This window comes from Coregonus clupeaformis, unplaced genomic scaffold (assembly GCF_020615455.1).
Source record: "Coregonus clupeaformis isolate EN_2021a unplaced genomic scaffold, ASM2061545v1 scaf1600, whole genome shotgun sequence".
Lineage (NCBI taxonomy): Eukaryota > Metazoa > Chordata > Actinopteri > Salmoniformes > Salmonidae > Coregonus > Coregonus clupeaformis.
Genome location: NW_025535054.1, coordinates 71,043 through 88,973, shown reverse-complemented (window position 1 = coordinate 88,973; position 17,931 = coordinate 71,043). Strand labels below are relative to the sequence as shown.

General features: G+C 44.6%; 1 protein-coding gene across 4 annotated transcripts; it reads right to left on the bottom strand.

Moving 5' to 3' along the window:
- Positions 1-1,380: 1,380 nt before the first annotated feature.
- On the bottom strand, positions 1,381-15,960 carry LOC121563915 (ras GTPase-activating protein nGAP-like). Of its 4 annotated transcripts, none has more exons than XM_045218469.1 (18): positions 14,616-15,960; positions 13,452-13,591; positions 13,125-13,203; positions 11,215-11,282; positions 10,928-11,013; positions 10,712-10,841; positions 10,463-10,561; positions 8,880-9,557; positions 8,619-8,763; positions 8,321-8,465; positions 6,717-6,953; positions 6,223-6,424; positions 3,473-3,564; positions 3,010-3,328; positions 2,708-2,818; positions 2,365-2,555; positions 2,168-2,252; positions 1,381-2,037 (listed from the first exon to the last, which is right to left on the bottom strand). In XM_045218469.1, the coding sequence occupies exons 1-18, from the start codon at positions 15,250-15,252 to the stop codon at positions 1,921-1,923; spliced, it is 3,561 nt and encodes a 1,186-aa protein (XP_045074404.1). In that variant the 5' UTR covers positions 15,253-15,960; the 3' UTR covers positions 1,381-1,920. The 4 variants fall into 4 exon arrangements, with proteins under 4 accessions (XP_045074404.1, XP_045074403.1, XP_045074405.1 ...); XM_045218468.1 differs by having other exon boundaries at positions 10,712-10,844; positions 14,616-15,959; XM_045218470.1 differs by lacking the exons at positions 13,125-13,203; positions 13,452-13,591; positions 14,616-15,960 and adding an exon at positions 12,437-12,742 and having other exon boundaries at positions 10,712-10,844.
- Between the last annotated feature and the right edge of the window lie 1,971 nt (positions 15,961-17,931).

Genomic DNA, 17,931 nt, shown 5'->3' with positions numbered 1-17,931 from the left:
CTAGTAAACGTAGGTAGCTTGCTGGATATGCAATACTTAGGATTCCAAAGATATGTAAATAACAAGTATTGCATCATGCCTATAATTTTGTGAGATTAAAATGCATCCACGGTCATAATCATAACCAATGCCAACCCTCGTCAATTATTTTACATAGCTAGCTAGTAAATGTATTTACAGTTGCTAATGTTACACGTTTGCTAACAAGTTACAAATGTGAGGTGTGGCGCATAACATGTTAGCAGGCGCCAGGCTAACTAGCTAGCCAACTCCAGTCATGTGCTAACGTTTGCTGGTAAACCTAGCTTTAGGTGGCTGGTTGTAATGTTGTAGCTTGCTGTTTAGTACTACCGGTAGCCATATCTACGACTAAAAAGAGAGGTTTTACAATTGAGATACAAAAATCTCAGATTGTAAAAACGCTTATATTTTTTGTCATAGATATAGCTACCGGTAGTTGCTTACCTACCTAGCTAGCTACATAGCTAGCTAAATTAGCAAACAGAACAATTATTAGATTTTCCTCCCACTGTAACATAGTAGTAGCTATGTTAGCCAGCAATGCACAATATGGGTTTCAGTAAACTAAAGTTAGCTAGCAAGCATTTCCATCTACCAGAAGACGGTTAGGCCTATCATTAGCATCGCTATATTTGTCCTGTTCCTTAATTGTTTGAAACCTGGACATTTTACTTCATATTATGAGGCATGTCTTAACTTGCTGCAAAGTAGCCTATAGCCAAAATCCCACCATAGAAACGTGGATGAAATTATTTTAAGACTTCCTCATATGCGCTCTCCTGTTCTATTGGGTTTTCAAATCAAATGTATTTCATTGTTTAGCGGCCAAAGGCATTATCCTAGTCATATTAGCAACCCATGATAGTTGTTGCATCTTTACAACCCTTTTCTTTCTAAATTTAGAACATATTTCCATTTCTGTCCATGAAACTGCTTGCATGTGCAGTGCGATTTTAGAACAGTGTTTTCCAGCAAATTGCATTTTGGAACATTTGTGCGTAGGCCTACTGCCATGTGCACATTGCTGTGCTTAAAATGTGAAGAAATAGTTTATCACATCTTAAGCTAAACATTTTGTTCTGTTCCATCAGCCTTATTAATTGATACTGCGTATACCTCCACTACACTACTTTGATACGCACCAGTGGGGATTAAGAAGTAAGTATACGCAATGCCCCCCAAAAAGTGGGTATATGGCGTATACTCTCCAATAAACCAATTTAACTATTCTCTGACTTCTTGCATGGACATTCTCATCAGTTAATTTTTTTATTTAGCAACAGTCATTCTTACCAAATAGACCACATAGTCACACACAACACAAGTTCACACAAACACTTTGAAAGGTACATTGTTTGTTTGAGTTTTATTTATTTAATTAAGTCCACAGAAATTGTAAATCTGCATTCAAAATGGAGATGGAAAATGGACAACATTCTAGGAAGTGGTGTATCAAAAGAGGGCAAAGATGTATTTAATTACATATCAAGGTTTGGTATCCTTACAATTCATTTGGTTAAACATGCAGCGAGCGAAATTGTTCATTTTATTAATGTTTAGGTTTCTACACTCAAATTAGATCAGTCGGTTTCTGTCAAATCAACAAAATGCACTTCCACAAATATTTCATTTCAAGTACAGTGTACACAATAAGTGCTATGTTAAACAGAGATTTAGCATCATTTCTGTTTTTGCAATTGGACACTGAGGTTAAGATTCATGCATACATTTACTCCGTTTTATCATGAGAAAAGCATCATACCTGTATTTCTGAAAGTGACCCACCCAACAGGCAAAACAACATAATTCTGGGAGGGTTTGTTTTTGGAAGAACATGAACGCTAAGGGGACTAAACTAAGCATATGTCTATATTACAACTCTGTGCTGCCAGTCTGACTTCAGTTGCTGTTGACATGATTAGCCCCGATCCCAGGGTACTGTGTGTTGTTCTGGTCACCGGTGTATTCTCCACTGAGCTGGTGCCTGTCCTTCATCAGGTCTGCAAACTGCTCCTCCTGAGAACACACAGCAACAAACGGCTCCATTTAGTTTAGTTTTAAAGTGAAGGAAAATGACTATGTAACCTAAACGCTCGTCATGACTCATCTTTATCTTAATGATTGTGGTAGATATCTCCAGTCTTACCAGTACGTTCATTCGCTCAGCTGCTGCCACGGCAACGTTCAGCTTCCTCTCGTCCTCCTCCCTCTCCTCCTCGATAACCCCCAGCCTATGACACCGATTAACAATTACATTTCAGTTCATATTCAAACCAAATAAACTCTCATTCATCTGAAAGGTTGTGAATTTTATTTGATGTCCCTCTTACTCCACTGTCTCACCTGAAAGTGGCGCTGGCGAGCTGTTCCTCACGGACAGCCAGAAGATTCCGCAGTTTATTAACCTCAGCCAGCAGGACTGCATTCTGATTCTGGCTTTGGACAATGAAGTCCTCCAGCCGCTTGGCCATCTCCAACTCACGCTCTGTCACCTGATCCACCCCCAGGCGGAGCTCCGACAGCTCCTGTGCATGCTGGGTAAATCAGAAATTAGAAATCACAAATCAACATCATGGGGATCAAGAAACTTAATCATTGCAGTATTTATTTGATGAGCTGAAGTAATCAATGTGAAAGAGGAAGGAGCAGCATTACTGGATGATAAATAATATGAAGATGAACCCACCCTGTCCAGTAGGTTGATCTCTTCATTCTCTATCTTCCTCTCGTACGGCTCCTTGCTGTGGGACACTTTGATCCAAGGCACTGGAGCAGGAGGAGACTTTACACCATCACTCTGACACAAGAAGAGGGGATGCTTTCATGAGATTCAATCACTCCTCCCACCCATCGACTCTCGACAGAACAACCACATGGCAATGCTTTTTTATGACTATGAACCATATACTTCATAAGGATAATATCAATATAAAATAGAATGTTGAATGTTGACAATTGAAACCACATGACCAAGATTTCCAAACTCACGTTCTGTGGTGATGAAATATCAAGTGGAGGGTTGGCTTCCTGCTCTCCATCTTGGTCCTCCAGCGGCAGATTCTCAGTGCTACCCTGTCTCCTCAGTAGCTGTTTAGGGACCGCCGGCGGTCTGTGCGGAGCACTCTGGGTCCTGGATACTGGCTTCCTCGCTCTGGCACTCCTCCTGTCTCGATTGATCACTTGAATGCTTTCTTTCCGCTGGTCACCCTCCACATCCATATGCAGCTGGTACAGGGAGTTGTGCAGAGGGCTGTACATGCCCAGGTCTTTAGGGAGCACGCAGGTCGGCTTGGATTGACCAATGTTGCTGTTGTGAAAAATAAAAATCAGGACAATAAAGCGAGACGTAAAGAAGATTGTGAAGCTGTGTATGCACACAAGTAGGTCTACAAAAATGTTTATGTGCAATACACATGGGGTGCACATACAGAAGAGCACTTGCCAAGCTCACCTGCTAACAGTAATCCGTGGAGCATCTGGGCCCAGAGATTCAGTAATCTGGTTCAGGATTGAAGGCAGAGGGTGCAGTTTGTCTATGGTGTCCTGAGGAAGAGATAAGAACAGCACTTAACCTTACCGTGGGAGGTTTCAGCTTCGTTTAAAGTTGTATTTGTCACATGCACAAATACAGTGAAATGCTTAATTTGCAAGCCCTACGCTACAGCGCAGTATTCAATATCAGGTGTAGACCCTTCAGTGAAAAGCTTACTTACAAGCCCTTAATCAACAATGCAGAGTTTTTTCAAAAGTAAGTAAGGAAATATTTGCTAAAAAACGAATTACAATTAAAAGTAACACAATAAAATAACACTAACGAGGCTATAGCCAGGAGGTACCGGTACCGAGTCAATGTGCGGGGGTACAGGTTAATTGAGGTAATGTACATGTAGGTTGGGGTAAAGTGACTATGCATAGATGATAAACAGCGAGTAACAGCAGCGTAAAAAAGGGGTTCAATGCAAATAGAGTAGCCATTTGATTAACTGTTTAGCAGTCTTATGGCTTGGGGGTAGAAGCTGTTAGGGAGCCTTTTGGACCTTGCGGTAGCAGAGAGAACAGTCTATGATTTGGGTGGATGGAGTCTTTGACAATTTTTAGGGCCTTCCTCTGACACCACCTGGTATAGAGGTCCTGAATGGCAGGAACCTTGGCCCCAGTCATGCACTGGGCTATACGCTCTACCCTCTGTAGCGCCTTGCGGTCGGATGCCGAGCAGATGCCATACCAATCGGTGATGCAACCAGTCAGGATGCTCTCGATGGTGAAGCTGTAGAACCTTTTGAGGATCTGAGGACCCATGCCAAATTTTTTCAGTCTCCTGAGGAGGAATAGGCGTTGCCCTCTTCACGACTGTCTTGGTGTGTTTGAACCATGATAGATTGTTAGTGATGTAGACACCAAGGAACCACTCCACTACAGCCCCGTCGATGTGAATGGGGGCATTCTTGGCGCTCCTTTTCCTGTAGTCCACGATCAGCTCCTTTGTCTTGATCACATTGAAGGAGAGGTTGCTGTCCTGGCACCACACTGCCAGGTCTCTAACATCCTCCCTATAGGCTGTCTCATCGTTTTCGGTGATCAGGCCTACCACCGTTGTGTCGTCGGCAAACTTAATGATGGTGTTGGAGTCATGTGTGCCCATGCAGTTGTGGGTGAACAGGGAGTACAGGAGGGGACTAAGCACCCACTCCTGAGGGGCCCCCGTGTTGAGGATCAGCGTGGCAAATGTGTTGTTGCCTACCCTTACCACCTGGGGACGGCCTGTCAGGAAGTCAAGGATACAGTTCCAGAGGGAGGTATTTAGTCCCAGGGTCCTTAGCTTAATCATGAGCTTTGAGGACACTATGATGTTGAACGCTGAGCTGTAGTCAACAAACACCATTCTTACGTAGGTGTTCCTTTTGTCCAGGTGGGAAAGGGCAGTGTGGAGTACAATAGAGATTGCGTCATCTGTGGATCTGTTGGGGCGGTAAGCGAATTATAGTGGGTTTGGGTTTCTGGGATGATGGTGTTGATGTGAGCCATGACCAGCCTTTCAAAGCACTTCATGGATACAGACGTGAGTGCTACGGGGCGGTAGTCATTTAGGCAGGTTACCTTGGCGTTCTTGAGCACAGGGACTATGGTGGTCTGCTTGAAACATGTAGATATTACAGACTCAGTCAGGGAGAGGTTGAAAATGTAAGTGAAAACACTTGCCAGTTGGTCAGCGCATGCTCTGAAAACACATCCTGGTAATCCGTCTGGCCCTACAGCCTTGTGAATGTTGACCTGTTTAAAGGTCTTATTGACATCGGCTACGGAGAGAGTGATCACACAGTCGTATGCAACATGGTCAGTGTTGCTAGCCTTGAAGCGAGCATATAAGGAATTTTACGTCTGGTAGGCTTGCGTCACTTGGCAGCTCGTGGGGGTATTCCCTTTGTAATCCGTAATAGTTTGCAAGCCCTGCCACATCCGATAAGCATCAGCCAGTGATGTGGTATACTCCTCAATGCCATCGGATGAATCCCGGAACATGTTCCAGTCTGTGCTAGCAAAACTGTCCTGTAGCTTAGCGTCCGCGTCATCTGACCACTTCTGTATTGAGAGAGTCACTAGTACTTCCTGCTTGAGTTTTTGCTTGTAAGCAGGAATCAGGAGGATAGAATTATGGTCAGATTTGCCAAATGGAGGGAGTACGCTTTGTACGCGTCTCTGTGTGTGGAGTAAAGGTGGTCTAGAGTATTTTATTATTATTTCTCTGGTGGCACATGTGACATGCTGGTAGAAATTATAGTATAACTAATAAAAAATAAAAAATCATGAGAAATACGAAATAAAAGAGGAAGCTATATACAGGGTCCATGCCAGTACCAAATGTACAATGTGCAGGGATACTGGAGTATTTGAGGTAGATATGTACATGAGGCAGGGATTGAGAAAGTGACTGTTGGCAGGATAAATAATAATAGTAAACAGTATGGCAGCAGCATAAGTGGTGTGTGTGTGGTGGTGGTGGTGGTGTGTGTGTGTGTGTGTGTGTGTGTGTGTGCGTGGTGGTGTGTGTGTGTGCAAGAGTATCAGTGTAGGCGTGCTAGACGAATATACATGTAAACAGGGCTGAAAAGTGACTGGTAGCAGGAATATAGGAATACAGGAATGTCATAGCATCATCCTTGCCACACTACACTGCCTTTGATGCAGTTGACTTATGCCTACCTGCTTCATTGGGGAAATGATGTCGACCAGCAGGCTGTGTAGGACAGCCAGACGCAGAGGCAAGTCCACATAGCCATCGAAGGATGTCATTGGGATCTCTATGTCTGGGCTGGACACTGTCTGAAGGAAGCCCCTCATCCTCTCCCAGTGCTGCTGCAGGAAGTCATTCATGAACAGCATGTACTCCTCCTTCTCCCCAAACCTGTTAGTGGAAGAGAATGGGGTATGGATTAGTGTTGGAGGAGGGAACGTCTGGTTTGGGAATATTGGAGAGAAGATGTTTATTCTTGACTTGGACCACATAGTTTGAAGAATTGAATGAGTGTCAAGTCTATCATTTCCATCATTCTGTCAGATGTTTTGGAGGTATATTACATCATGCATGATGCTGCTGCATCATATTGTATCTAGTAGCTCATCTCTATGGTTGGTATCCATGGATACATGGATGAAGTATGATGGGGTGCAGACAGAGGTGAAGCCAACACACTCACAGGGTGAAGTTGGCCAGGTTCTGGATGACCTTGGCGGTGAAGGTGAGGGTGCGCAGGGTGGCCGGCTCTGGATAGGGCTGTGTCAGACCAAACAGGGAGGGGCTGAGGATGGCGGAACACAGAAAACGGAGGAATAGCGAGGCAGAGATGAGGCGCTGGCCGATTTCAGGTCGTCCCTGCTCCTTGCACAGCTCCACCCAGCTGGAGAAGATCCTGTTCAGCTCTTCAGGGAAAGATCTGCGAGGTAAATGGTGGAGAGAGCGGTCAATTACAGCCTTGGATTTCCTGTGAGTGAATATGAATCAGCGTTCATTTGATAGCATTCTTCTGGCTAAAACTGCTCTCCCCATTTTCTATTTAAGTAATAATGCCCGAGAGGCCGGCGTTTGGAGGATATATTGGCACGGTGTTGTTAGACCTGAGACGAAGTCGAGGACCAGGAAACCGTGCCAATATATCCTCCAAACACCGGCTTCGAGAGCATTATCACTTTTATACAACGGGTTACCAACATATTCAAATAATGATTGACATATTTTCATTAAAAACGTTATTTTTATTAATTTATTCATACTATTTCATCCTTCCACAAGATATAGTCCTGACACAAATCTAGGGTTGCTACCCAAGCTGGCTGGTCCTTCGTTCTATTGGTTCGGTTGCCAGAGACGCGACCCAGTCCTTCAGTCTTTTTGTTCTGTATCTATGGACGCGACCCAGTCGTACAGTCTTTTTGTTCTGTATCTATAGACGCGACCCAGTCGTTCATTCTAAATGTTCCATTGCCATACTGGCTGGTAACGTTCTTATCCCTTGCTTGCTAGCTAGCTAGCCAACTACGGCTAATTTACAGTCACGTCAAAAAGTGCAGCCAGAATAACAGCAAAGTAGCTTCATTTGCATTTGTTTAAGCTGTTTTCTAGTGACATTTATTTGGAGACATCCATAACAATTAGCTAATGAGGCGCGATTTCGCCTGGCATAGAAAATGTGCTCACTCGTCAGGACACTTGTTCAGAGGAGCTAGCCAACACCACAGCTAACACAATCACTTCAAATTGAAGCTGGAAAGACTGCAAACTACATTAGCTGCACTTTTTTTCGTTTGACCTTTTTTCAATTTACATTTCTTTGTATATATCCATAAAAATTATGCCAGCTGATTCATGATTCCGACTGACTGAGAAACGCTGCCTGCCTGCCTGTCTGTCTCGTCCCGACTCGTTCATTACTATGGGACAGCTGGAGATCTAATTTGAATATTGAAACAATGTTGCAAATGTTGGAGAGACAGACAGCAAGGTTTATACAAATCTCCGCTGTTGAAAACTAAATGTTAGTCTAAAAGAAATGTGAGATAATGTCTAGATGCTTTTTATAGTGGAGATCAAGTTTATAACTTGCCTGGCTGGGCTGATGAAACAGTGGATTGCGCAGTCAGATGGAACAGAGTAAATAGGCCTTTTAATGTCATAGATTTAGCCGGTGGTAACTTGTGGAATAGACACCGGCTGGAATGCGGTTTTAACCAATCAGCATTCAGGATTAGACTCACCCGTTGTATAACTTTGCATATTGTTTCCCATCAGGTCTCTGTCACTCACCCGTGCATCTCAGTGATTTTCTGCACTGCCTCCTCACAGCTCTCCCTCAGGTGCCGCTGGTTGTTTGACAGCTCAGAGGCGGGGCATTTGCGAGGGTCCACTTCACAGCTCTCTACTGAGGCATACAGTCGAGTGATGAAGTTCCCCTGTAAGAAGAGAGATGGCACAGTTTTCCATGACAACAGTTTCTAAGAAGAAGGTCCAAGAAAGAGTTAAAACAGATCCACTGTTACCCAGGATGGGAAAAATTGTATTTCCAAAAGCCTAAAAGCTGATCTCATCCACAGATATTCCTTACCCAGGGTGTCGATGAGGTACTTCTGCCCCACCAGCTTCATGTACTCATCAATGGCCTTGGTGGCCAGAGTGTTCTCCCTGAAGATCAGTGCCTCTTTCTCCCCAAGGCGTTCCACCTCTGCACTACCCAACTCGATAAGGAACTCCTGGAACATAAACACACAGAATAAGCGCTTCTAGCAAGTTATGACTAGCTGACTATTGTAAAGGTCTACTTTAAATGCTTATCATGAAGCAGCGGTCACCCCTTTGCTTTACTTACCTTGGCCTTGCCAATGCTTTGCAAGACGTGGACCAGTGCCCCCGCTAGTTCCTCCTTCTCCCTGACAGACAGCAGTTGCTGCAGGTTCCTGCACATGCCCATATAGTCCACTGTCACAAACTCTGCAAACTCCTTATACCTCTCGATGGGCAGCACCTGCAGGTTCTGAAAGCGGGCCTTGACACGGAGCGACGCTTGGGGCCCCAGTTGCTCCTTCGTCCCGCCGGCACTAGACGCCTTGTAGGGAATGATCGGGTGCCACTTCTCCTGGAAGGCCCTTCCCCGGATGTCGGCCAGGGATATGGCCACACTGCCAAGGGGATGCAGGGTGGACTCATCCCGGGAGTGACGCTTCTTCTTGGGCTCCTCGTCGCGGAAGAGGTGCAGGGTGATCTGGGAGACCGACGGCAAGTTGTCCAGCTCAAAAAACTCTCCCCAGAACAGCTGGCAGCCTCCGACCACCCCGCCGCTGCCCCCGAGCGCCCCACCCGAGGCACCAGAGGACCCATCACCAGCCAAGCTGGAGTGATGGGAAGATTTGCCCACGGCTCGGCTGGTGGTGCGGGCGAACAAGGTGCCGTCCAGGTGCAGCTCGCAGTAGTATCGCCTCTTGGGGAGCAGGTCCTTGGCCTCGTTCACCCACAGACTGAGGGAGTTCTCTGTCCGCTCACAGTTGTCCTAACGGAGACAGAACATGTTAGAACATCAATCAGTGAGTATACAATATGGAGTCCTAGAATATTACATTTACATTTAAGTCATTTAGCAGACGCTCTTATCCAGGGCGACTTACAGTTAATGAGTGCATACATTTTTTATACTGGGCCCCTGTGGGAAACGAACCCACAACCCTGGCGTTGCAAGCGCCATGCTCTACCAACTGAGCTACAGGAGGCAATGTGGCATACATTAAAGGATAAGTTTTCTTTTGTACCAAAAATATATATTTTTGATGTAATATTCCATTTTGTTGCGACTCCAGTGGTACCGCTCCATTCTATAAGTAACTGCCAAAATAAAGGAAACACTTATGAGGGATAGATAGTACTGTATATTGAAAGCATGGGGTGCTTCCACACAGGAAGTTCCAGACACTTGTAGAATCTATGCCAAGGCGCACTGAAGCTGTTCTGGCAGCTCGTGGTGGCCCAAGGCCTTATTAAGACACTTTATGTTGGCAGTTACCTATAGCAGCAGGATACATGAAGAATTGAACAGCTGGATAGGGGAAACCGCTTGAGTCGCACAAAAGGGAATATAATGTTGCGGATAAAGTGTGGAGTGACACAATTTCATGCGTACAACATCCAAAGACCTGCATCACTATATTGAGAGCTTTTCTGTTTCTAAAAGGACTTATTTGGGTGTTTTTGGAGCCTTTGTTCAGGTTTTTTCGGGGGCCCAATACTATACAACAAGGATGAGGAAGTGATTCGCTGTTTGGGATAAGTTTCTCAAAAACAAGTGAAATAACAAAGGTGTCTGGACCCTTCTATAACATAAAAAAAGTGCAATTTGGTTGTAAAAAATAACTTCTCCTTTAACTGGTATGGAAGAATAATGTTTTTAAATAGTTTCTTTACCTTATTGGGCTGAGCAGCCCGTCTCAGGTCCTCTATCCAGCGGTCTCGCTCAGCAGCTGAGGTGCACCCAAAACAGTGGTTGTTCTCTGAGTTTATCACCTAGGACATCAACAGTCAATACCAACAGTCAATACATGACAGGACAGAGTGAGGCAGATATGTTATTGGGCAGTATTTAACATGAACTTAGTCAAATCACTTTAAGACATGGGACGAGTATAGAATTTATAGGTCAAAGGTCAGCTCTACCTCAAAGCAGTACTTCTCCCCCAGGATGGAGCTGTGTACAGGCCTGATGACCGTACTGGTGTCTGCGCTTAGATCCAGGTTTCCTGCAGCGCTGACTGGGATGGACACGGACTCCCGTGATCCATGGAGCCTGCTGGATAGACAGGAAGGAGGAGAGGAGTCAATGAGGAACAGCCTGCCTTACACACCAAGAGCACTATGAGACTGACCACATACCTGCTCCCTTTGTTCAACCCAATGGTGTTTAACTGGGTAATGCTCTTTCGCATGGCTCCACCATAGAAACGCCGCTTGATCAGCCCCTAGAGACAGAGGCCGGGAAGAAGACCATTAAAGAGGGGGGAGGGAGAGAGAAGAGTAAGAAGATGGGTAGATGAAGTTCAATTCATCCCCAGGGGAATAGTGATTAGCAGGCCCTGAATCATACAGAATCCTCAGGCAATCCAGAGCTGTTATGAATCATGTAATAACAGTGTCTTATCTGTGGAGTACGCAGTACTCACCCTCACTCCTCCATCTTGGCCCTTCAGCCTGGGGCCACCAGTAGGGGCCATGTGGTCGGGGCTGCATTCTGCAGGTCCAGGAGATTCACACAGTTAGCATGTAAACACACTTTTGACATGATCCCTCCTCTCCCTCTAAAAAATGGCAACCTTTATCAGAGCACCTCGGGCGGAAAGTGGGCACTGTGGGTTGTCTCTGTTATTGTTGCTCCAAATGGAGATATACTGTATATCTTGTTACATATCACTCACGTCTTGCATATGTACGTCTGTACATTTTCCTGTTTATTTGGAAACCATTGGGGAGGGACTACCTGTATATATATTTTCTGTTGTATTTTTTTGACTTTATATTTTTTTACCCCATATGTAACTCTGTGTTTTATCGCACTGCTTTGCTTTATCTTGGCCAGGTCGTAGTTGTAAATGAGAACTTGTTCTCAACTGGCTTACCTGGTTAAATAAAGGTTAAATAAAAAATAAAAAAATTAAAGTAGTTGATCTAATCTCCCCAAACTAAATTGCACAGTCCTCTGAAACCACCAGGGGAAGTGTAGTCATTTCCTCCTTTCTGCATTTCCTCTGAAGATCGAACAAATAACTGCTCAAATAGATGAGGCTGCAAGGCTGAAGATTATTCAGACTGGGTTTGACTAACTAATCTAGAACAGTGCATGTACTGTATAACTGAACATTAATACACCGGCTTTGAAATGTTATTGATAACCACTTTAGCTGAAGTCTCTCCATCAGTAAGAAAAGTCTAAAGTAAGAAGGTTGAGGGATGAATAGGCTCAGTGTCAAAATGAGTCAGCCATTGAAAAGTATTCTGACAGTCACACCGGATATTGCGTTTATCTAGTGGCCGAGACAGGGCAGGAACCTTGCAAGTGCAGCCTTCATTTCAGACATTGAATAACTTGGTTTAGAGACTACAAAGATCCTTAGTACCACAGCAGAGCAGAAAATCAGCCGTGGTGTCACTCCACGTGAATAAAACAACCATTGAGACACTTCTTTGGCTAAAAGAATACATTTACCTATGGCAGTAACTAAAGCGATCATACAGTACATCACTTTTCTTTAGAGCATTCGTTCAAAATTCACCTTTTGATATTCTCCTTTCATAGACATAATCAAGTAAAAGATTTGTCTGAATCAATAGCAATTGTGACTGTACAAATAAACGTACACAATTCTTAGAATCTAATTCTTTGCTTACCCAAAGCGCCTCCACATGCAATCCAGCGTCTAAATCCCATCATTGAGAGGGAGAGAGAGATCTGTCGAACCCGCTTCTTCTAATCACACGTAAGAGTGAACACTGTTTCACCTCTCATGGTTCTCCTCTCTTCACCAAATAGGCCTTGCCAGTGTAGCCATCACACAAAACTAATCAATATCCAAAATTCTATATACGGACTAAACCCACAAGCTAATACTAATAAAATGAACATGAATGAGAGCAGCCTCGCTACAGACACTGCTTCTTCTCAACCAGCCCTGACTGGTCTTCTGGAACACCCAGATGTGATGCTATCTACCCCCAAAATTTTGAGGAAACAATTTGAAAGTCACTCGCATGCATAATCACGTCAGCTATTTCCTCTGTGCCTGCCCTACTGTTACTCTGATAGACTCTTTAGTGGTTGTGATGCTGCCGAATGGATGTTCTCCTTGCAAAGACATCCCTGACTCAGTCTTGCTCTGACAGTATTTCTGAGGATCAACCATTTTGATGAGAAAGTGGACTTCACTGTTGATTCACTGTTTTATCTTCTTTGTGTCTCTGATGAGGACGTTAGGAAAGCTATTAGAGAAAGCAAGGTATTGGATCATAGTTCCAGGAACCCCATTCATATGAAACACTCCTCTAGTCTAAAGCCATGTGGCGGTATTGGAGTACTGACCAATGTTGACATCTGCCAGGTTCTGCATGCTGAGGTTTGACAGGCAGCTGCTGACTCGGTTCCTGGTCCACATCACTGGCTGAGTTAGGGAGTAGAAGAAATACACACTAACTTAATAACCTAGAGAGAAACCATGACTATCAACTTCATACAGTCAAGTGTGAGTTTCCATTGAGAGTGCAGTGCTCCCAGTAATAGTACTAACTGTTAAACACAATGCTTCAAGGTTGTGTTGACTCCATGTTGTTTAATGGAAGTGCAATGCTAAGTGTTGTTGTGTAATTTTCAGTGTAGGTGATGTGAATGGTCTGTGTCTGTGTCATGTACCTCTTCCTCCGGGGTGATGAGGATCTGTCCATCCTCCAGGACACAGTTGTTGATGTCCCAAATGGGGACGTCCTGGGGAGGGGCCCATGACAGCCTGGTTAGCTCTAGGGACGCAGCTGCAGGCCCGCTCCCACCCGCATCTATACACACACACACACACACCATGACAACAGCACAGTAGATCAGTACACAATGGGATGGACCAAATCACTGCAATAGTCGCTTGAAATCCTGGCCTTTTTATTTGAACTATCTGTGTGACACAACTAACTACAGTTGCGTGCCATAGTCTACAATAGATGCCACTAATTTTGACTAATTTTGATGACCCTAGTCATGCATCTGTGATTGGACACAATTATTTAAACAATACTCTATTTCTGTGTCTGACATTGGCACAAACGGAGCTCTCTGAGTTTTCCTAATTACAGTATAGTCCAAGGAAACCAGCAATGGTTGTTCTGGGAGATAAATGAGCGCACACGCTGGCCCTTGGATGTTTTTCATTTGGAGTAATTATGGCATTATGTCGTTATCTGACACAGCGCACATGGCCACTCCCATTTCTAGTTTGTAGTTGTTGTTTTGAAGCTATCTTCCACTCCCTCCCGGTCCTCCCCCTACCCATCTTTTATGAACCATAGCTCTCACACATCCTGTGTCAGTTTGTTTTCTAGTCTAAGTATGGCTGTATTACCGTCAACTTCTCCTAAATCATATCACATACTGTACATTTTTTCATCCATATCTGTATCTTCAGGTGTCTCCTACACGAATAGACCCACTGAAATGTCCACTCAAAATGGTCTCTGACGTGCATGGTTGAGGATAATGGCTTTGGTTTTATGCCAACTTGCTTCTTTAAAGGGTAGAATGCTTACCAACCATGTCAAACGTCATCGTGGGTTCTTAGACACACTAAATGCCATGTATACAACACCAGATGTCAGCATTTCACTGAAGGAAAATGACTGAAAATCAAAACTAGACTAAAATCTAGAGACTAACTAAACTATACCAATTAAAACCTAGAATTTAAAACTGTACTCAAAATGGTTGACATACAGTGATGTAGGAAGAGCATGGCACTATCATATGTGTGGCGCTAGGTGTGCATTCCGATACCAAGGCAATACGCTTATAGTGTGCATTCTGTACCCTCACCTTGTAGGAGGGTCGGGGTGCTGTTTCTGCTCAGCAGCCGGGGCCTCTTGAGCTTCTGCGAGACAGTGCGAATGTACTTCCTGAACAGGGCCCCTCCGCCCCCTTTCTGTGGTGTGTCCGTGGGGGACGGCTCCGATGCCTCTGCGGTGGCCGCCGGTCCCGACGTTGCCTGGGCTGAAGAGGAGGAGGAGGGGGACAGGGCAGTGAACAGCGACCCTGGAGGCTCAGACTGGGCCCTTCTGAAGGGGTTCTTCCTGGAGGCAGGGTTCTTCTCCAGCCTGGGGGCCTCCCCTCCTCGTCCAGCGGTTGAGGCCCTGTCCCCGGGATCCTCGCTCATGGCTTTCCGCCAGTTCTGCATTTTATTACTCCATTTGGTGGTGGTGGTGGTGGTCTTCTCCATCTTCTCTATTGTTGTTGATGCTGTGACTCCACCCTCTCCTCTTGTCCCATCGAGGGTTGCTGCCTTGGCCCCGGTGTGCCACTTGTAGGTGTTGAGAGGGTCGACATCCTCAGGAGGAGGGGCGTCTTGAGGATGCTCAGCAGGGATCTCCTTGTCCTCCTCTGTGGGGCCCGTCTCCTCGGGAATCTGTTGAGCTTCTGGCTCAGATTCATCCTCCTGGTTTGTGCCCATTTTCATCTTGGTATCTGTGACTTTATCTTTTTTTAGCTTGCTCCTCTCACTGTTTTCAAGAATGGATTGGAATAAATCGTCCTTGCCTCCCTACTTGAAGTCCCTTCAAAATGTAATCGCTTAGGATGACTAATAATCTGGACATTACTTTTTTTTCTTTCTTGATTCTTTTTTTCTTTCTGTGTTCCAAAATGTCATCCGTTAACATCAGTCTGACTGCTTCGTATGTAGTTCCTTTGCTGTGACACTTCACGCCCTGAACCTCTCACACTCAACGGTTGCTTCCTTTCACTGTGTCACTAACACGTTGTTGTTTTTCATGTATTTTAGTATTCTCTCTGCTCTCTCACCTCTCCCCTTCTTCTTCTTGCCATCCTATCCAAGAGTTCTCTTTTTACTTTACCTCAAATCCTCCCACCCCTTCTGTAATGTTCTTAATGCCTTACTGGCCCTTGTCTTGAACAGAGTAGTGTTAAATTCCTCCGCCGCTTGGAAGAAATCTCCTCATAAAATCCTCAGGACCTCTTCACATGTATGGTTTAGGTAACTGAAACTGTTGTTTAGTAGTTGAAGTTGTCCTCCACCTCACAGGAAGTGTGTCAGTTCACCCAATCATTTTGAAAGCGCCAGAGAGGAACAGAGGTAGTTTTCAAATGTTCTTCCCACTTGCCTACCCTTTCTTTGTATATGAAATGTAAATACATGCTTGGTTCTGATTTGTTAATTTAGACTAGATATTATTTTTTGCATCTGTGCCTTCCTTTACAAAGATGGTTCTTATTTCTTCACACCTTCCTCTTTTTTTTATTTATAACATTGATTGAGACATCTGATCTGATGCTATCATAATTTCACAACTCTGTCCTGTTCACCAGTTCTCTCAACTATTCGGATCAAACCTGAAGTTCATACATTGCCGACAACTAGATGTAGAATATTTATTGAATGATATTTAATAGAACATCATCAGCATCTGTGGGTCGTCTGACACAGATCCAGTGAGGGAAAAAAGTATTTGATCCCCTGCTGATTTTGTACGTTTGCCCACTGACAAAGAAACGATCAGTCTATCATTTTAATTGTATGTTTATTTGAACAGTGAGAGACAGAATAACAACAAAAAAATCCAGAAAAACGCATGTCAAAAATGTTATAAATTGATTTGCATTTTAATGTGGGAAATAAGTATTTGACCCCTCTGCAAAACATGACTTAGTACTTGGTGGCAAAACCCTTGTTGGCAATCACAGCTTTGCACACATCTCAGGAGGGATTTTGTCCCACTCCTGCAGATCTTCTCCAAGTCATTATGGTTTTGAGGCTGACGTTTGGCAACTCGAACCTTCAGCTCCCTCCACAGATTTTCTATGGGATTAAGGTCTGGACACTGGCTAGGCCACTCCAGGACCTTAATGTGCTTCTTCTTGAGCCACTCCTTTGTTGCCTTGGCCGTGTGTTTTGGGTCATTGTCATGCTGGAATACCCATCTATGACCCATTTTCAAGGCCCTGGCTGAGGGAAGGAGGTTCTCACCCAAGATTTGACGGTACATGGCCCCGTCCATCGTCCCTTTGATGCGGTGAAGTTGTCCTGTCCCCTTAGCAGAAAAACACCCCCAAAGCATAATGTTTCCACCTCCATGTTTGATGGTGGGGATGGTGTTCTTGGGGTCATAGGCAGCATTCCTCCTCCTCCAAACACGGCAAGTTGAGTTGATGCCAAAGTGCTCGATTTTGGTCTCATCTGACCACAACACTTTCACCCAGTTCTCCTCTGAATCATTCAGATGTTTATTGGCAAACTTCAGACGGGCATGTATATGTGCTTTCTTGAGTAGGGGGACCTTGCGGGCGCTGCAGGATTTCAGTCCTTCACGGCATAGTGTGTTACTAATTGTTTTCTTGGTGACTATGGTCCCAGCTGCCTTGAGATCATTGACAAGATCCTCCCATGTAGTTCTGGGCTGATTCCTCACCGTTCTCATGATCATTGCAACTTCACGAGGTGAGATCTTGCATGGAGCCTCAGGCCGACTGTTGTCACCTTCTCACCAAGCTGCTTGGCGATAGTCTTGTAGCCCATTCCAGCCTTGTGTAGGTCTACAATATTGTCCCTGACATCCTTGGAGAGCTCTTTGGTCTTGGCCATGGTGGAGAGTGTGGAATCTGATTGATTGCTTGCTTCTGTGGACAGGTGTCTTTTATACAAGTAACAAGCTGAGATTAGGAGCACTCCCTTTAAGAGTGTGCTCCTAATCTCAGCTCGTTACCTGTATAAAAGACACCTGGGAGCCAGAAATCTTTCTGATTGAGAGGGGGTCAAATACTTATTTCCCTCATTAAAATGCAAATCAATTTATAACATTTTTGACATGCGTGCTCACTGTTCAAATAAACCTACCATTAAAATTATAGACTGATCATTTCTTTGTCAGTGGGCAAATGTACAAAATCAGCAGGGGATCAAATACTTTTTTCCCTCACTGTACATGTTTGTGTTCAGTGGCTGTTGGGCTCCGTTTCCTGTCTAAACCAGCAGAACTTCCTGCCAGCCATACAGGTTCGCTAGACTCTCTAAACCACTTCCTGTGTTGATGCTGTGCAGTTGTGACACATGCACCTGTTAAATATTTCACTCTCACACACTGGTCAATGTGTGTTTCATGAAATGATGGCTGTGAGTTTG

Bases quoted from the DNA above. Each gene is read 5' to 3' on its own strand.
- LOC121563915 (XM_045218468.1), bottom strand. From the start codon at position 15,252: ATGAAAATGGGCACAAACCAGGAGGATGAATCTGAGCCAGAAGCTCAA. The intron at 11,014-11,214 runs GTGAGTACTGCG...CTCTGTCTCTAG, and splicing joins GCCAAGATGGAGGAGTGAGG to GGGCTGATCAAGCGGCGTTT. The intron at 8,764-8,879 runs GTAAGTAAAGCA...TTTATGTTCCAG, and splicing joins AAAGCATTGGCAAGGCCAAG to GAGTTCCTTATCGAGTTGGG.